The 19,551-nt window shown below is 35.6% G+C and overlaps 2 protein-coding genes across 2 annotated transcripts; one reads left to right on the top strand and one right to left on the bottom strand.

The window, feature by feature from the left end:
- Window positions 1-15,026: 15,026 nt before the first annotated feature.
- On the bottom strand, window positions 15,027-17,087 carry LOC133332170 (probable methylcrotonoyl-CoA carboxylase beta chain, mitochondrial). The gene is made up of 5 exons (XM_061540551.1): window positions 16,959-17,087; window positions 16,746-16,851; window positions 16,535-16,682; window positions 15,435-16,459; window positions 15,027-15,367 (listed from the first exon to the last, which is right to left on the bottom strand). Exons 1-5 carry the CDS (start codon window positions 17,085-17,087, stop codon window positions 15,027-15,029), a joined length of 1,749 nt encoding a protein of 582 aa, XP_061396535.1.
- A 1,426-nt stretch (window positions 17,088-18,513) lies between these two features.
- On the top strand, window positions 18,514-18,965 carry LOC133332177 (cytochrome c oxidase subunit 7C, mitochondrial-like). Its single transcript, XM_061540557.1, has 2 exons — window positions 18,514-18,672; window positions 18,840-18,965. Exons 1-2 carry the CDS (start codon window positions 18,586-18,588, stop codon window positions 18,954-18,956), a joined length of 204 nt encoding a protein of 67 aa, XP_061396541.1. The 5' UTR covers window positions 18,514-18,585; the 3' UTR covers window positions 18,957-18,965.
- Window positions 18,966-19,551: the final 586 nt, after the last annotated feature.

Here is a 19,551-nt window from a genome sequence, read left to right as displayed (position 1 = left end):
AATGATTCCTGTCTTATTTCAGTTTTGCTCAGGTTCAGCAGTGAGTTTGTTTTCTTGGTTGACAGAGTCGGCCAGTTAGATCTTGACATATTGCACCTAGGTTCGTTGTGCCAGAGTTCATTGGATCGTTCGTTGAAGAACGCGTCAAAGTTCCGAAAAAGATGACATATGGGTGGTTTGATTCATATCGAGAAGAATTTGGAGACATCCGGTTATTACACATTGGTTGCGTCCTTGACATTGAAGCTGCCTTCAACAATGTGAAGCTGGAAGCTATCCACTCTGCTCTCGATAGTTCAGGTATCCTGAACTACTGCTGAAATTCGATCACGTCCGGATAAAGGTTGTAGCCTATTCGGATGATGTAGTGATGCTAATCGGTGGGAAATTTCTGCCTAGTATTTCTGACATCATGCTGGGTGACAATTTTGAACAAGAAAATAGGTAGAAATAAGAAACCTTTGGTAGAAATAGTTGAAGGTGATGGTAATGTCCTTCTTTAGATGCTGCAAAGACGGATACATTTCATAGACTCTGTGCATGTACTGAGAAATTCTATCCAACGATATCGAAATGCTGATATTAATTCATTTGGAACACACACTGATGATTTAACGGAGTCGGTTTGGTTTGTTGGATGCGTCAAAGGTTGTGGTTCAGATGCTATTAAACCAAATATATTGCTAATGAGATTATTGGAGGTTGCTGAAGTATTAACCAACATATTTAACAATACGATTAGAGAAAGAAAATATCCCGATTGTTTGCAGATACATAGTGAGTGATACCAGTACCTAAGAAAGCTAACTCGAAGAGTATTGATGAGTTCAGACCTGTTGCTGTGTTGTCAATGATCGATAAAGTATTTGAGAAGATTATTTACGAGCAGATGTCGTCGTCATATCTTGAGGAGAACAAAATATGTTTGATAATCGGTTTGGATTTAAAAATGGATCCGGATCAGACGAATAAGTTTTTTTACATAATCGAATACATATGCAAGGGATTGGATACTGGCAGTAAAGAAGTAGCTGGAGTATTTCTGACTTCATTAAGGCGTTCGGCGTTCTTGTGGAAACACAGTATTCTTGTGAAGAAACTGAAATATGTTGGGTGCAAGCAGGGCACATGGTCACTTTTTTAAACAAATTTTAAATAATCCGGAACCATTATGTGCAAATTGGAGGAGAATAAAGTAGTAGGCTACCGCTTAATTATGGCGTTCCGCAGGGAAGTGTGGGTCTACTATTGTTCAAACTTTATACCAACGATTCTCAGGATATGCCGATGATGAAGTTCTGCTAATCGGTGGAAATTTTCTGACGAATATTTCTGTCCAACATGCCAATGGACTTGGCTTAAACCCCACGAAGACAGAAATCGTACTCTTCACTAGGAAATTAAAGATCCCAACCTTTCGATAGCCATTGTTGACTGGAGTCACATTAGCCTTTTCCTTAGAAGCAAAATACCTTGACACAATCCTTGACCAATATAAATATATATTGACACTGGTGCATAAGACTTCAGAATTGTGTCTTGAATGGTATGTGCTAAATTTGATCAGCCTGATCATTCCTGATACATAAACTAAATGCCATTTTACTTTACTTTTTGTGTGGGGGTTTTAATATTTATGAAATGCGGCACATGTGGCAAGTTCAGGATGTTGCTAATTAAGATCTATTATTGGAAAATTTCAGAACAAAAGCGAACTGTTTACTTTCATTACATATAATTAACTTGTATTTGTTGACTATAAAAAAGAAGTTATGTGAAAAAATCTCAATTTGTCAATATTTGACATGTGGACGCATACTTTAATAGGTTATGTAAATTCTGATGCACGCCGCACCGTCTCTGCATGTAGAGAGTGCGTGTGGTAATTGTTTGCTGCATATTCAAACAAAAACTATTACTTCACTCTCACAACAAGTCCTACAATTACACAATGAGGCAATGAACGAACGAAGAACCTCCCCTATTTTCATCATTCCATCACATATTCTTACCCCGCCCTCTCTATGTTAGGCAGGCGGGACGGCCGACATACCGCCTGGTTTATATGTTGACTTTGATTTAAAAAAAAAACATTTGAAGTCAACGCACTCTAAGTATATGATGACATTTGTTTCTTTCATTTTTGTAGGTTTTTGTTGTGGCCACCATTAACGTGCCACCACTCAACAAAAAAAAAACTCTTTGACGACGACAAACTTCGTACGGCATAGTGAAATTGTTTTGTGTGATTTTTGTTGGGGAAGAAAGCCATAAAAATAAATCTTTGTAAAGTTCAATGTTTAAAATAAAAATATCTTTTGGTTGTTTTTCCTTTTTTTCTAGAAACACCCAGCTGTAGGTAGTACAAAACACCATAGTTTTGTGCATGCTCGTTCGCTCTCTCCCTCCCTGATTGATTTACTATACTCTAACATCGATGGCATGCAATGTTAATTTCACTTCCCTGATTGATTTTGAACTTTAAAAATGTCATTCGAAATGTTTAGCAATTAATCGAATCGAATTTTTGGTAGCCAAGTTTATTTATTTATTTTTTTTTTTTTGTATTTCCTAATGGGAAATTGGGGAGAGGTATTCTTTTCCATTTTTTTGGATTTATTTTTGGGTGGGAATTTAATGGTCTATCAATTAATTGATTTTATTTTCAGACATTGTAGTTAATTATTTTTAATACCATAAATTTTTCAAATGTTGTCATAGTTTGTTTTATTTTGTGTATCGTAGAATTCTGTTGACACTCTATAGAGAAGTGCCATACCATTTTTGGAGGAAATATTAAATGAAGCGTGGCAATAAATTAAATTATCGATATTATTTCTTTTTTGGAGATAACATCAATTTAATTAATTTAGCTTACATTTCCTTCACTATATTATATATGTGGTAAGCAATAAAATAAGTAACTAATAATAAAATGCGAAAAAAAACATGTGAACGTCATTATTATGAGCATCTGGTCAAATCGCCTCATCGAAATATTGTTTTTAGACCATAGGTTTCTTTGAACCAAACCCGTTTCCGACAAATTGGTTTCGGTTTACGGGCTGACTGTCTGACCGATTCCATTCTTCAAATTTTGAACATCGTAATATTTATTCCAAATTTCAGTCCATTCCTTTTGGTACTTGGTTGATTCCATTAATTGATTATAAGGAGAAATTGCTTGCTGCAAGGCGTAAAAATACAAATGATCTCAGCGTAAAGAATCGATTGAAGTGGATTTATAATGTATTAAAGAAAGCTAGCTAAAGTTGAAGAGATAATTATTATCATCAAAATAATATTAAGTCATGTAGTGGAGATATGAGAAAGATGTGACAATTTTGGAACAAGGAAATGAGTAGAAATGAGAAACCTTTTGGGAGAAAAGGTTGATGTTCTTCTTATCGATGCTGCAAAGTCGCATACATTTAATAGACACGTCATAGACTCTGTGCATGTATTGAGAAATTCCATTCAACAATATCGAAGTTATGATATTAATTCATTTGGTACACTGGTGATTGAGCGGAGTCGGTTTGGTCTGTTGGAAGATACAAAGCTGAAATAAGAGTAAAGACAGGAATAATTACTGGTCATTGCAATATCAAGACCTTTACCAGTAAATGGGACCATGATGTTACTGCCTACTGCAGACTCTGTGCTGACGACGAGGAGGAGACGTAGACAATTGAGCATCACCTGTGTCGCTGTCCAATTCTGACCTACAGACGGCACAGACTAGTGGGTGCTAACTTTCAACCGAGTCTTAGTTTATTCTCAACAACGGAACCTGCTCTAATCTACAGCATCATTTGAAACCTAAAGTGGTTGGGAAAGTGCAAACTTGACACGTCATATATTTTCTGCCCGATCTCTATAGTCATCGAGGCTTCGATTTTTTTAACATTTGTTTAGAAACTAAAGCGTACATTATTTCAGTTTTTTTTTTTTTTTTTTTTTTTTTTTGGAAACTCCAATAAAGGTTAAAATTTTTGAAGGATTTAAACTTGTATAAAAGTGATAAAAATAAAAAATAGTTATAGTCCGCTGATGCATGATTCTCAGTAATAATTTACTCAATTACATCTTGTTCTCTAAAGAACAGATGTTTCGTGTCAACAACAAGGTTCTCACTCCCAATTCTAACTCCTATTACAATTCATATTATTTTCCATTTCTTCTCATTTTTTTTTCAAACAATAAAAAAAACAATGACTTTACCAAAAAGTCATAATTGAAGAGAAAGTATTTAAAAGGTCATTGACTGACTGGCTGACTTGTGACCTGTAGAAAAAAAACACAAAATAAAATAATTTCTATTACTTCAACTTCCGTTTTCCCTTAAAACGCTTCTCGTCATTTTGGTTACTTATTGAGTTTCGTGGTTGTAGTTGTTGTTCTTAAAAAAAAAACATAAATAATTATTTTTGATGATGTTGCACACATTGTTGTGCAGCCCTAATGTTCTACCCAAATAAACACATTGGAAGGAAAGAGGGTTATGGATTATAATTTAACATCTGCTAGAATAAGTTTTGTATTTGTGTTGTTGTTAAGGAAATGGTTATGCAGGTACTTAGAATGTTTTGGAAACATGTCATGTCGGGATTAGGAAGGAAATCTCATGCAATCGTTGACATACAAGTTTGGTAGGCATTCCACCATTAGGTGGATCGTATATTTAAAAATGAAATTTCGTTTCGGGTCCCGTAATTCATAGATGCTCCGAATAAAATTCTATGCCGTGACCTTCCGTCTCGATAGAGCTTTGAAATTTGTCAAATTCTTTTTACTCCTGGGATGTTTGGTATTGAAGATTGGATATTGCCCCCCAAATAACGGTTCTAAACAATTTTAAAAATGGTTCCATCGCTTGACGTAGACCACACAAATAGGTTCTCTCCACTTTAAATATTTTGAGGTCTAATGAACATTTTTCCTGCCAATATCATTCCTGTTTCTCGGAATCTTAAACAAAATATTCTATACGCCTTGTCTGGCCTTTGAACAGAAATTAGTCTTCACAAAATCTACGCCTTTTATGGTCTTTTGAAAAAAATACTCTTTTAAAAATCTACGCATTGTCTGGTTTAAAAAAAATATATATATTCCTTGTCTGGCCTTTGAGAAATTAGTCTTTACTAAATCTAAACCTTTTTTCACTTTGAAAAAATATTCTTTAAACAATTTAGGCCTAGTCTGGCCTTTGAAAAAATATTCTTTTACAATATCTACGCCTTGTCTGGTTAAAAAAACATTCTTTAAATAAAAAATCTACACCTTGTCCGGCCTTTGAAAAAAGACTTCTTAAAAAATAAAAATATAAAATCCGAGCTCTATGTTCTCCTCCTAGCGTTCTTAGGAGCAGTATACAATACTACAAAGAATTCCTTCAGTTCTTCATTAACGACTTTTTCTATCTCGTCAATAAAGACCACCGTTCAGTTCGTCTATAAAGCCTACCCTTCAGCTCGCCTACAAAGACTCCCTTCAGCTACTCTATAAAGACTCCCCTCAGCTCTATAAAGATTCCTTTCAGCTGCTCATCAAAGACTACCATTCAGCTCGTCTATAAAGACTCTCTTCCCTCGGGACTCTTAAAAATAATTATATAAAATCCAAGCTTTATGTTTTACTCCTAGCGTTCTTAGGAGCAGAATACAAATCTACAAAAAATTCCTTCATTTCTTCATTAACGACTTCTTCCAGCTCGTCTAAAAAGACTCCCTTCAGCACGTCTAAAAAGATTCCCTTCAGCACGTCTAAAAAGATTCCCTTCAGCGCGTCTATAAAGACTCCCTTCAGCTCGTCTATAAAGACTCCCTTCAGCTCGTCTATAAAGACTCCCTTCAGCTCGTCTATAAAGACTCCTTTCAGCTCGTCTATAAAGACTCCCTTCAGCTCGTCTATAAAGACTCCCTTCAGCTCGTCTATAAAGACTCCCTTCAGCTCGTCTATAAAGACTCCCTTCAGCTCGTCTATAAAGACTCCCTTCAGCTCGTCTATAAAGACTCCCTTCAGCGCGTCTATAAAGACTCCCTTCAGCTCGTCTATAAAGACTCCCTTCAGCTCGTCTATAAAGACTCCCTTCAGCTCGTCTATAAAGACTCCCTTCAGCTCGTCTATAAAGACTCCCTTCAGCTCGTCTATAAAGACTCCCTTCAGCTCGTTTATAAAGACTCCCTTCAGCTTGTCTATAAAGACTCCCTTCAGCTCGTCTATAAAGACTCCCTTCAGCTCGTCTATAAAGACTCCCTTCAGCTCGTCTATAAAGACTCCCTTCAGCTCGTCTATAAAGACTCCCTTCAGCTCGTCTATAAAGACTCCCTTCAGCTCGTCTATAAAGACTCCCTTCAGCTCGTCTATAAAGACTCCCTTCAGCTCGTCTATAAAGACTCCCTTCAGCTCGTCTATAAAGACTCCCTTCAGCTCGTCTATAAAGACTCCCTTCAGCTCGTCTATAAAGACTCCCATCAGCTCGTCTATAAAGACTCCCATCAACTCGTCTATAAAGACTCCCTTCAGCTCGTCTATAAAGACTCCCTTCAGCTCGTCTATAAAGACTCCCTTCAGCTCGTCTATAAAGACTCCCTTCAGCTCGTCTATAAAGACTCCCTTCAGCTCGTCTATAAAGACTCCCTTCAGCTCGTCTATAAAGACTCCCTTCAGCTCGTCTATAAAGACTCCCTTCAGCTCGTCTATAAAGACTCCCTTCAGCTCGTCTATAAAGACTCCCTTCAGCTCGTCTATAAAGACTCCCTTCAGCTCGTCTATAAAGACTCCCTTCAGCTCGTTTATAAAGACTCCCTTCAGCTTGTCTATAAAGACTCCCTTCAGCTCGCCTATAAAGACTGCCTTCAGCTCGTCTATAAAGCCTATCCTTCAGCTCGTCTTTAAAGACTCCCTTCAGCTCGTCTATAAATCCTATCCTTCAGCTCGTCTATAAAGCCTACCCTTCAGCTCGTCTATAAAGCCTACCCTTCAGCTCGTCTATAAAGCCTATCCTTCAGCTCGTCTATAAAGCCTTTCCTTCAGCTCGTCTAAAAAGACTCCCTTCAGCTCGTCTAAAAAGACTCCCTTCAGCTCGTCTAAAAAGACTCCCTTCAGCTCGTCTATAAAGACTCCTTTCAGCTCGTCTAAAAAGACTCCCTTCAGCTCGTCTAAAAAGACTCCCTTCACCTCGTCTAAAAAGACTCCCTTCAGCTCGTCTATAAAGACTCCTTTCAGCTCGTCTATAAAGACTCCCTTCAGCTCGTCTATAAAGACTCCCTTCAGCTCGTCTATAATGACTCCCTTCAGCTCGTCTATAAAGACTCCCTTCAGCTCGTCTATAAAGACTCCCTTCAGCTCGTCTATAATGACTCCCTTCAGCTCGTCTATAAAGACTCCCTTCAGCTTGTCTATAATGACTCCCTTCAGCTCATCTATAAAACCCCCTCTTCAACTCATTATCCACAAAATGAGGTAGGCCTAAATTTGATTCTTACCTAACTCGGTTTCCATGTACCGAAACTTGCCAACGAATACAAAAACAGAAAATCACTTTTATCATTTGAGAAAAAGTGACATTTCAGTAAAGAATGCATTCTCTTGTTGAGGTTTCTACAAAAATAGATTAATGACATTTTTTAACCAACCAGCAACCCATCCGTCCCTCGAGCATGATGAGTAATATTTAATAAAAAAAAACGAAGCATATACTTGATCTATTTTTTTTACTTAATTTCTTATCAAATAAGAAATACTTCTCTTTTATTTTTCCTCAAGTAATGCTCTAAGATTTATTAATTACTTTATTGGGCTCTGTTGTAAAAAAATCTTTTTTTAAATGTGTACTTCTCTTCCGCCTTTGTGTTGTTGTTGTTCTTGTTTTTCAAAATGAATGATTGGAAAGTTCAAAAAAGTATTTATTTGTGTCACACACCACCAAAAATATATAATCCCCCTCCCCATCGCCGCTGCTATTGCATGAAAAGTTCATTGTTCTGCTGCTGGTGGTGGGGCTGGTGCATTGGGTTGAGACGAGCAGAGCTCTGCTGTAGATCGTGGCTGTTGATACCACATCCTCACCAATGCAGATACTTTTATAGTCTATATAAGAGCAACATTATTTTATAAAAAAAATCTTGAATTTTGTGTGTGTACACACACTTCCAAACGAAGCTGCTCAATAGAACCCATTCTTTTCTTTCAGATCGTCAAGTGAATGTAATTTCTTTTATCTGTCTGTCTGTTTGATTTTTTTCTATTTTGTTTCTTCTTGTTCTTGTATCTATTTTAGCATTTTTAAAATAACTTTGTTGAAATGTGGTGCCCCCTGTTGTTGTTAGGCCATGCGGCCAGTGTTGTTGATGATATGGTCGGGGTTTTTTTATTGAATTTCAGCAGATATTTCTGGAGATTTGTAAAATCCTAATATATTTCTGGTTTTCTTAACTTTTCTTCTTTTATTCTGGTTGGAGACAGACTGCTGCTGTTGCTGTTATCAGAATGAAAAACCAGAAAAAGCCGGAGAATGGTAATTTGCGTGAGATGAACCCCAACGTTCATTTCTTTAGATTTGCAACAATATGCCACACTGTTGTGGCAAACACATGCCATGCTTGACACAATTTTTTACTACTTTTGTTCATCATTCGTTCGGTCGCTCATTCGACAACAGGATTTGCATGTTTAAAAATCATAATTCCGCTGCCTGCCATTTTTGTGTGTGTGCAATATTTCAAATACCTCCGGGAGAAGGAGTTAGCATGTCATATTTTTTTCTGATTGGAATCTTTTGTAAAAATCAGAATTTACAGGACAAATCCCAGGAGGAAGGCTAAGGAGAAAGCCACACAAAATATAGTGGCCTATTTTTTATTCAATTCATAAAAATTAGGACAGGATAGAACACACATTTGCAAAAAAAAGTATGGTGGTAATATTATGTAAAATATTTTCTCATGAAACTATGCAAGAGGTCAATAATCGAGCTAATTCGCGTAAAGAGAATGTTTTCAGACGAGGGTGAAGGGTGTATTTTTAGACGAGCTGAAGGGAGTTGCTATATATGAGTTGATATTGATATTTTTATTTTTAAGAGCCGTAGATTTTTTTTAAAGAAAAATTTTCAAAGGCTTGGCAGGTAAGGTGTAGATTATTTAAAGAAGACTTTTTTTCAAAGGCCAGACAAGGCGAAGATTTTTTAAAGAATTTTTTCAAAGGACATACAAGACGTGGAATTTGTGAAAGAATAATTTTTCCATAGGCCATACAAGGCGTGGAATTTGTAAAAGAATATTTTTTCAAATGCCAGACAAGGTGTAGGTTTTTTAAAGAAGACTTTTTTCAAAGGCCAGACAAAGCGTAGATTTGTGTAAAGAATTTTTTTTTTCAAAGGCCTGGTACACAAGGTGTAGATTTTTTAAAGAAGACTTTCTTCAGAAGCCAGACAAGGCTTCTACACCTTGCTCACAAGGTGTAGACTTTTTAAAGAAGACGTTCTTCAGAAGCCAGACAAGGCTTGAAATTTGTAAAAGAATATTTTTTCAAAGACCAGACAAGGCGTAGATTTGTGTAAAGAATATCTTTTCAAAGGCCTGGCAGACAAGGTGTCAAAAATAAAATTTTTTCAAAGGTCAGACAAGGCGTAGATTTTTTTTAAAGGTCAGATAAGGTGTAGATTTTTTAAAGAATATTTTTTCAAAGACCAGACAAATAATAAATTTTTCAAAGGTCAGACAAGGCGTAGATTTTTTTAAATAAGACTTTTTTTAAAGGTCAAATAAGGTGTAGATTTTTTAAAGAAGACTTTTTTTAAAGGTCAAATAAGGTGTAGATTTTTTAAAGAATATTTTTTCAAAGACCAGACAAATAATAGATTTTTCAAAAAAAATTAAATGCCATACAAGGCGAAGATTTTTTTAAAGAATGTTTTTTCAAAGGCCAGACTAGGCGTAGATTTTTCAAAGGCCAGACTAGGCGTAGATTTTTCAAAGGCCAGACAAGGCAAATATTCCAAAAGATTCTAAAATGCTAATCTAAAATCTCTCAAAATATCTAAAATGGGTGAAGGGATTTATATGGTAACTTTATTTTTATTCACAAAGGTAGTGCCAACATGCAACCTACCCTCAATCTCGATTAAAAGGAGATGCGATCGGGTAGCCGGAGTTGCCACCTGTCCATTGGAGGAAGTCTTAAATCCCAGGCTGAATGCCGTCTAACCACACCTATATTGTTTTTCGGAATTTAAGAAGGGTTCCGCGGAGATTTGGAGACCCATATCCCAGAAAGTATGGACTTTGATAAGAAAATATTTTCGTAAACAGGGCTTCAAAGGCTTTAAATTGATATCCACATTGTAAATGTTAAAAGTCATGAGAAAATACAAGGATCCGAGGGAATTTTGGAGGCCTATATCCACGAAATACCGATTTCTGCAAGAAAAAAAAGTATACTATTGTAATCAGGGCCCCAAGGACTACATGTGATAAAAAATCAAAACGATTCGCGAGGGGGCCCTGAACTAGACTTGTTTTTAATATTTTTAAATGGAAAATGGGGGGAGGGGTTCCCTTAAGTTTTCTTTTAATCGAGATTGACTTAGAATTTATAATCCAGAAGTAACTAATAACATAAACAATGGGGTTGTCCTGCCACACCCTAAAAATTTTAAATGTCATAAAAAGCCCTTCAAAATCGAATTCAAATAAATAAATAAAAAGGTAAATAGATGGACACATAAAATTTACTACAACAAAATTGTCATCGTTATGCAAATATCAAAAAATCTTGGAATCGAAATAAAGATATGTGGAAGAGAAACAAGGTGGAGGTAGAGGAGACACAAAAGCAAATATGTTGCGGTTGTCTATTTTTTATTATTATGAACTTCCCAAAAATAAAAAACCGGCATATGCCAGATATGAGAATCGCCACAAACCGAAACAAAAAAACAAAAACAGCAACTTGAAACCAACAACTAATCGAACAAGGTGGGTTAAAAAGTAACGCAGCAAACATACAAACACACGCACATACAAAGACAACAAAAATAACAACATCAGAGGCAGCAAAATAGTGGCTGAACAAAAAACCGCATATAATTGTACGACATAATAATATCGAATAAAGCGGAGGTGGTGGTCGCCAACGAGGTCTTGTTTTTGCTTTTCATATTTATATGTGGCGAATATTGAAATAGTTTTAAACAAGCAAAAAAATTATTATTATATATCGAGTACAAATGGATGACGTAAACATACTTATGAGATATAATATCCAGTTACTGTAAATAGCAAGAAAACAAGACACGTACACAATAATTTCCAAAGATACCCCCCAAATGTGGGTAGGCTGTGCCATCATCATCAAAGATAATCCACACAGAAAAGGACAGAAAAAGGACATTTTGCATTAAAAACATGTGGGGGGTTGTTGGACACATACGTTCTTGTTTATATATGGTGAAGTGAAGGGGGGAAAGACGGGGTGATTTTCGTCATTCATTCAACAGCAATGGCATGGAAATAGAATGGTATGGAATGTTTAGTCACATTTTGAAAAGATGACACATCGTCGTCGTCGTGTTGGATGTTTTTTTTAATAATTTTACAATTCACTGTCATCGCACAAAAAGAGGTCATCTTAGAAAGCTTAAACAGTTAAAATCCCATATCCATAAGAATAAAAGCGAAAAGAAAGAAAAAACTATTAAAAGAAGCAAATAAACATAAAATTCTCAGAACAAAAACAACACACAATTCAAAAGCCAATTTCTTCAAAGCACCAAAGAATGGCCTGGACCAAAAGAATTCCAACAGACTGACTGACACACAAAAATAATATACTATGATGAAAATAATCTCCATCAACTCTGGTTGGTCATTTGATTCCCAACAACAATAGGCAACATGCCTTGACAAAACTTAGCCGGCAGACAGGCAGTACCGTACACAATGTGGCAGGCAGGCACAGTGGCATCTGGCAAGCGTCTTTTCTGCAGATTCTCAAGACATTTTTTGGGAGGATTATCCTCTTGTTCTTCCTATACATATGCAACTGGCCTGCAAGCAAACATCATCCCCTCCATGGACGATGATGATGATAATGTAAAATTTTATGCGTCACAGAGTCTTTATAATAAAAAAATAAAATAAATGTGAATAATAACAACTAAAAAACATCCACCTCTTGCTCACTCTCTCATACGATGGCTGGCTGACTCTCACTTCAAGTAAAACCAACACCAACTCATGATTTTTTTTAGTTGCACACACAACTACAGGAATTAGATAAAGGGGAGAAGAACAAAAAATAATACATATGAAACCATATGCAAAGCCATGCAAGCACAATACATAGAGTTAAGGAATTTTTCTTTTTGCAAATACCGGCAAATTTTCCACTAGATTTTATACACAATTCCTCCATATGTATTATATCTCTCTCCCATTATTAATAATTTCTTTCTTTTTTCATTTATTTTTGCAAAAATATCCAACATTTTCCAATAATTAATCATCTTTTTTCTTTTTTGTCATTTTTGGCAATCTTTTTTCATTTCATTTTGTTGCTGCTTCTTCTTCTTCATTTTATTTTATAAGTTACACTTCAAATTTCTTCGTTCTCTTTCACACTCGAAGCAGTTGGAAAGGAAATTGCAGCCGGGAGTTCTTCAACTCTCACTCACCTTTTCACACCACAAACCACCAACACACACACGCACACAAATTTAAATCAATCGGCTGGGGCGGCGCTGCTTCTTTGCACAAAAAATGAAGAAACGAAAAAGAAAAATCGTGTAGATTGTTCCTTTTTTTCGTTTCAGCCTACTAGATAGTTTTCGGGTTTTATTCCTTCTCGTTCACCGTTAACCGCAATGTTAAACGCTTTTGCTTTGTTTTTGAAAACACAATATTTGCACAATTTTTCTCTGAATATAATTCAAGATTTTTCTAATCAATTTTTGTGTGATTAATCGCTTTGTTCTATTTGCTGTGTAGTTTTACTGTTGCCGTTTTACGTCGTTCTGTCGTTGAGTATCTTCGGCTACTGAACTGAGTCTGAGCCAGCCAGTGATAAATAACGGCGTCACTTTGAATGTGCGAGACGACGCAAAGACTTGACAAGACAGAGCCTAAACGCAACCAGAGCGTCTACAGTCAGCGACGGTCGTTCACCGTGTATTTCTTAGAGTCTAAACGCAACCAGAGAGTCTAGAGTCAGCGACGGTCGTTTACAGTGTGTTTCTTATTGACAACGGAAAATCCCGACGGCTGACGTTCGCGTCTAGCGGCGTCATTCTCAAATTTTGCGGGGTTTTACACTTATTGCGATTGATGTTGAGAGTTTTTCTCTCTCTCATTGGTAAATTGTGAATTGAGTTGGAAACATTACCACAGTTAGGAACAAAAAAGTACGACAAAGTACCTAAAATTCTACTTCAAATGATAATAAATCATAATTATCGAGAAATATTGGCCAATACTTATACCAGTTATTTGCATAGATAATATATGTTATAATTCAAGCAATTCACAATTTACCAATGAGAGAGAGAAACTCTCAACACCAATCCCGATAAGTGTAAAACCCCGCTTTCCCTCTTGCTCTCAATTGAGTCGCCATATTTTAGGTAAAAATCAGCAGATCTACCAACATTTCAATGGAAATTTATATCAAAACATATGGCAATGCTTTAAAAAAAGAAATATTTTCAAAGATTGTGGACGTTTTTTAACGAATTAATAATAAAATAGAAGACAAATTGAACGAGGAAATAAAAATACGACATTTTGTATAACTTCAAATATCGTGATTACAAAAAGACAACGTATAATATTCTGTCAGAATTTTTTTTGTACATCATAGTAGTTGTCAAGTAAGTTGGTTGAATACATTCATATTTTGTGCCACTAGCCGCCAACTATTTTCGTTCACGCCGACAAAAAGTATGCCGCTGACTCTCTGTTTGCGTTTAGGCTCACATTTTCCAATATTAGTGTCAAATTTGTGCTATAGAGGGCTAAATTTGACTGGAAATGCACATTTTTAAATTCTCTCACGAGAAAATACTTAACAGCAATCATGATGCAATAATAAGGTGATGTATCAAGGTATATTCAATAAGGTAGCCGCATCGGCCCAGCTGTTGGACAAATAAATGTCAAAAATGTTGTTGTAATGTTGAACCAAAAAATTAAAAAACAAAATTATGAATGAAAATCTCCGAATTTCGAAGAGCTTTTTTGGCAATACTTTTATTAACATTTTCTACAAGAATTTGTGTAAAAAAATCTTGCCAATCTGTTTGTTTTGGCAAAATATTTTTGACATATCAAAATACAACAACCGATGTTTGTTGTAGAAATTCGCCGATGCGGCTACCTTGTATATCTACCTTGGTGATGTATCAAAACAAAAAGCTTTGTTTTTGTCTCGATCATCTGTCAAATTTTTCCTTATAATATTTCACATGCTTGGCAACATTGTACATCGAATTCAAGTTGAAATTACGCACTTTTACACTTTTACAGTTAATAACAAACATTTCCACATTTTTTTCATTTTCAAATTGCAAACAAATATTTTTGGGCCATTTCATAATTTTGTATGTATACCAAAACAAATATCAGCTGATCGACGTTTAGATCATGATTTACGGTATATGTAAACAAGGGTGTATTTCTGGGTTTCGTTAATCGAGTCGATTTAAAATCGTATATGTAAATGTCCCCAATAATAAATAATTTTTAATCAAAGTTAAAAAGAACAATCTTTAAAATTTACGATAATAGCTTTTATAGAATTTATTTATTTAGAAAAAAATCTTTAAAAAAATTTGACTATACAACACAAGATAGTATATAAAAATGTTTAACATTTCTTTTACTTATACTCTAATAAATGCAACAGTTTCTTCATAAATCACTTAAAACATTTCTCATTTTTCGGCGTTAAAACACAAATTATTTTATAGTTTGGTTTGTAAAATAAATGCACATTCGTCCCCATATTTGTTCGCAATGGTGCTTGCTTTACATACGGAATACACCAAATTTGGTACCATTACCGGGATTGTTAAGGGCCGCCTTTAAGCTTAAACCCAACACTTGACGTGTATTGGCGGGATCAATGATACCATCATCCCACAAACGGGCAGTACTATAATAGGGAGAACCTTCCTTTTCGAATTTCTCAATAATGGGAGCCTTCAGTTTATTGGCTTCATCTTCGGAGAATGCCTTGCCTTCACGTTTTCTTTGATCGGCTGTAATTTGAGCCATAACATTGGCAGCCTGGGTGCCACCCATAACCGAGATGCGAGAGTTGGGCCACATGTAAAGGAATCGAGGGGAATAGGCACGACCGCACATACCTGGAAATGAATGAAATGGGATATTTTTAAGTAATTCAAAAATAAAATATTCTTTTTCCTGGCATACCATAATTGCCAGCACCATAAGAACCACCAATTATGACAGTGAACTTTGGAACATTGGCACATGCCACAGCGGTGACCATTTTTGCACCATTCTTGGCAATGCCATTAGCCTCAGCATCACGGCCAACCATAAAACCGGTGATATTTTGCAAGAATACCAAGGGAATGTTGCGTTGAGCACACAACTGTATGAAATGGGAACCCTTCAGAGCACTCTCCGAAAACAGCACACCATTATTGCCAACAATGCCCACAGTGTGGCCATAGAGTTTTGCAAAACCACACACCAACGTCTCACCATACATTTTCTTGAATTCCGTAAAACGGCTGCCATCAACAATGCGGGCAATAACTTCACGAACATCAAAGCTCTTGGTGAGATTGGGACCAACAATACCATACAGCTCGCGTGGATCATATTTGGGTTCCTCAATAGCATTTTCAATGGAATTAGTGATGGATGCCTTTATCGCTTTCTTGCTAGAGTACATCAATTGGTCGTCATAGTTATTGGTGGCGGGTAAATTTAAATTGCTCACAACCTGGCGGGCCAAATACAAAGCATGCTCATCATCGACAGCATAATGATCGGTTACACCAGATGTCTTGCAATGCAAATCGGCACCACCCAAATCTTCAGCCGAAACTTCTTCGCCGGTTGCTGCCTTAACCAAAGGTGGACCAGCCAAGAATATGGTACCCTGTTTCTTAACAATTATACTTTCATCGGCCATGGCGGGGACATAGGCACCACCTGCAGTACAGCTACCCATAACAACAGCAATCTGTGGTATGCCCAAAGCAGACATATTGGCCTGGTTGTAGAAAATGCGACCGAAATGCAGTTTATCGGGGAAGACTTCGTCTTGGCGTGGCAAATTGGCGCCGCCAGAATCCACAAGATAGATGCATGGCAAACGGTTCTCTTGAGCAATTTCTTGGGCACGTAAATGTTTCTTAACTGTTATGGGATAATAGGAACCACCCTTGACTGTGGCATCATTGGCAACAACAACACATTCAGTACTGAAATTTCGAATAAAAAAAATAGATTGTAAAAAATTCGATAAATAAGATTTTAATAATACGAATAGTACCTACCCACAAACACGGCCAATACCGGTAACAATACCACCGGAGTTAACAACTTCGGAACCATATAATTGGTAACCAGCTAATGTACTCAATTCCAGGAAGGGAGAACCTTTGTCCAACAACTTGTTGATACGTTCGCGAGCCAAAAGTTTACCTAGAATTTGAAAAGAGAATTAAATACTCGGTTCAGGGCATCCAGTCGGTAAATACCACCTACCTCTTGAAGTATGACGTTCAATAGCCTTGGCACCGCCACCTGTCAACACTTCACTTGTAATTGAACGCAGTTCATTGACCAAGTTTGACATATCTTTTTCATTTTCCTGCCAAAAAAAAACAACCAAAAATGAAAACATAACAAAAACAACAACAACACCACAATGTCAATATCGAGAATTATGCAATTACGACGTCAAAACAAAAAACCTACCTTGAATTCGGCTGAGTTCTTATCAACAGCAGTCGGCAAGACATTGGCCTCACCAACATGCAACAGGCGTACTGATGATCCTCCAGTACGCCATATTTGGGTATTTAAAATAGTTCTTAATTTTAACATGATTATATCTTTGGGATGTGGGTGCAAAAAATGCCAAAAATCGGACTAAATTAAACTTAAAAAAAGTACACCTGTAAGGTGTCTCAAAGAATCAACGTAAAAAAACTACTTAATCAAAAGATCGTCTACGACGTCTGACAGTTAAGAATTATGAAACACAGAGCAGAGTATAAAGTCAATAGAAAATTTTAACGGCGTCACGCGATCATATAAGGCGCCGTGGGTGCAGGCAATGACAAGTAACTGCAAAATGTATGGGAATTATTTTTCGTTCTAGAATTTTAAAAATATATCTATTTTTTATATTTATAAAAATCGTCATTTTATTTATAAATAGCGTAAAAATCAAATAAAAAAATATCATTTATTTGACAGATTCCAAAAAGAATGAAAATGACAATTTAATAAAAATTAAAAAACAAGTTATTTTATTTATAAATAGCGGAAAAAATTAAAATTTAATCCCATTTATATCGAACATAACATTTATTTGCCAGATTCTAACAAAAAATACAAACGACAATTAATAAAAATTAAAAGAAAAAAACAAATAATTTTGTTCATGAATAGCGGAAAGCTAAAAAAAAATTAGAATGTAACCAGATTTATTTGACAGAATAGAAACGACAAATTAATAAAAACTAAAAAACAAATTATTTTATTCATGAATAGCGGAAAATAAAAAAGTTTCTTCTTGAATTCGATGTGAAATTATACTTGAATTCGATGTTAATTTATACTTGAATTCGATGTGCAATGTTGCCAACCATCTGAAATATTACTAGAAAAAAATTGACAGATGGTGGAGACAAAAACAACCTTATTATTGCATCATGGTCCCGACCATGGCACAATGAATAGGTAGTCCATTTAGCGCAGCTGATGTCTTGATTAACTGTCAAAGTGGATAATTTCTACTTGAATTCGATGTGCAGTGCTGCCAACCATTTGAAATATTATATGGCAAAATTTAACAGATAATCGAGACAAAAAGTTATTGGCCCACCTCCCGATTGTCGAGTATTACCAGCGCCACCACCAAAGTCCCACGGATTTGTGAACAGGATTAACGTGACGTATACGCAATGTTAAAATTTAATTAAAATAAAAAAAATTGCATATGTCTGGAAGTAATTACCTTATTATGACTAAAAACAAACATTTCACGCTTTTGCTTACTGCGTTTCGAGAAAAAAATCATATATTTATTTTATATTTGTTAGAAGAAGCGACTATCTATATATTTACTTTCTTTAAAATCCTATCTACGACAATCTGTCACAATTCTACGATTATTTGTATCAGTTGTACGATATATCGTACAACCCACTACAGCCTATGGCATAACGGCGTTATATGGATAACCGCAGCTCATTTACTATTTTCAACGGCGTCATTATTCCACCAACGATATACTCTGTTTTCATTTTGGCAACTTGAAGGGGTTTCTCCATCGTCTGCTCGTGTTAACGAAACTAAACCAAATTTTCGGTGCAAAATGTTGAACGCTTCCCAATTATTGTTGGCCCGTAACATTTCCAAGGCTATGGTTAGATTCCACAGCCATGGTGGTATTCCCGGTGAAGTAAGTTGAGAAAATATTGAAAAATAAAAAACAAAACAGAAATTATGTCAGTGCATGATGAGATGTGTTCGTTCGTTCATTCATGCGGTTACATAAGTTATGAAAAATCTATTAAAAAGAAGGAACCTGTGACTAACTTTTTTTCTCTATCTTTATTTTTGTTCTAGAACTTGCCCTTCAGCTTGAAGAACCGTTACAAGCTTACAGCCATTTTCACCACATTCACCGTTTTGGGTTTCGGCTCACCCTTCTTGATTGTCAGACATCAATTGTTGAAGGCCTAAACTACAAGGAGCGTACATTTTAGGTTAGTATAATGACAATTATGGTCAAGTGCAATGCTAAGTATTAAAGTGAAATATTGAATGTTTAAAACGTAGATTTTTGGAATATTTAGGAAGAATTCCTTTAAAAATGTTCTGCAATAATTTAACTATTTTCAAAATGTTATACAATGGATCCATAATAAGGAATTTGGATATTGATTTTCAACAATCGGGACCATGACATCGGGACATATAATTTTGGTTTATTAATTAGTATGTTTGTCCCTCGATCAATGATTCGAGACAAATTTTTATAAAATTTGGCAATTAATATTATTTAAAAAAAATTGTATATTAGCCACTACCATATCGTTAAAAAATATTAAAATGCTTGACACCAGTGTTTTAGTTATAGAATTTTTTGTATCCAAATATTCCAAAAACAATTTTTTTTATTGATAATTGTATCTTTGCTTTACTTTGCAATCCCTAATTTTATTATTTTTCTCTTCTATTTACAGATTATTTGTTTGGTCTTAAGGCAAAAGTGTGATGTCAAATCATTACCAAAAAATTGGAAATGATTCATAAAATGTAAAGTTAATTCAAATAA

Source organism: Musca vetustissima, unplaced genomic scaffold, assembly GCF_032173495.1.
Source record: "Musca vetustissima isolate MV318-11 ecotype Yass unplaced genomic scaffold, APGP_CSIRO_Mvet_v1 utg5251, whole genome shotgun sequence".
NCBI classification, from domain to species: Eukaryota; Metazoa; Arthropoda; class Insecta; order Diptera; family Muscidae; genus Musca; species Musca vetustissima.
Note: the sequence above shows the minus strand (reverse complement) of the source record. Positions and strands in the feature narration are given on the sequence as shown.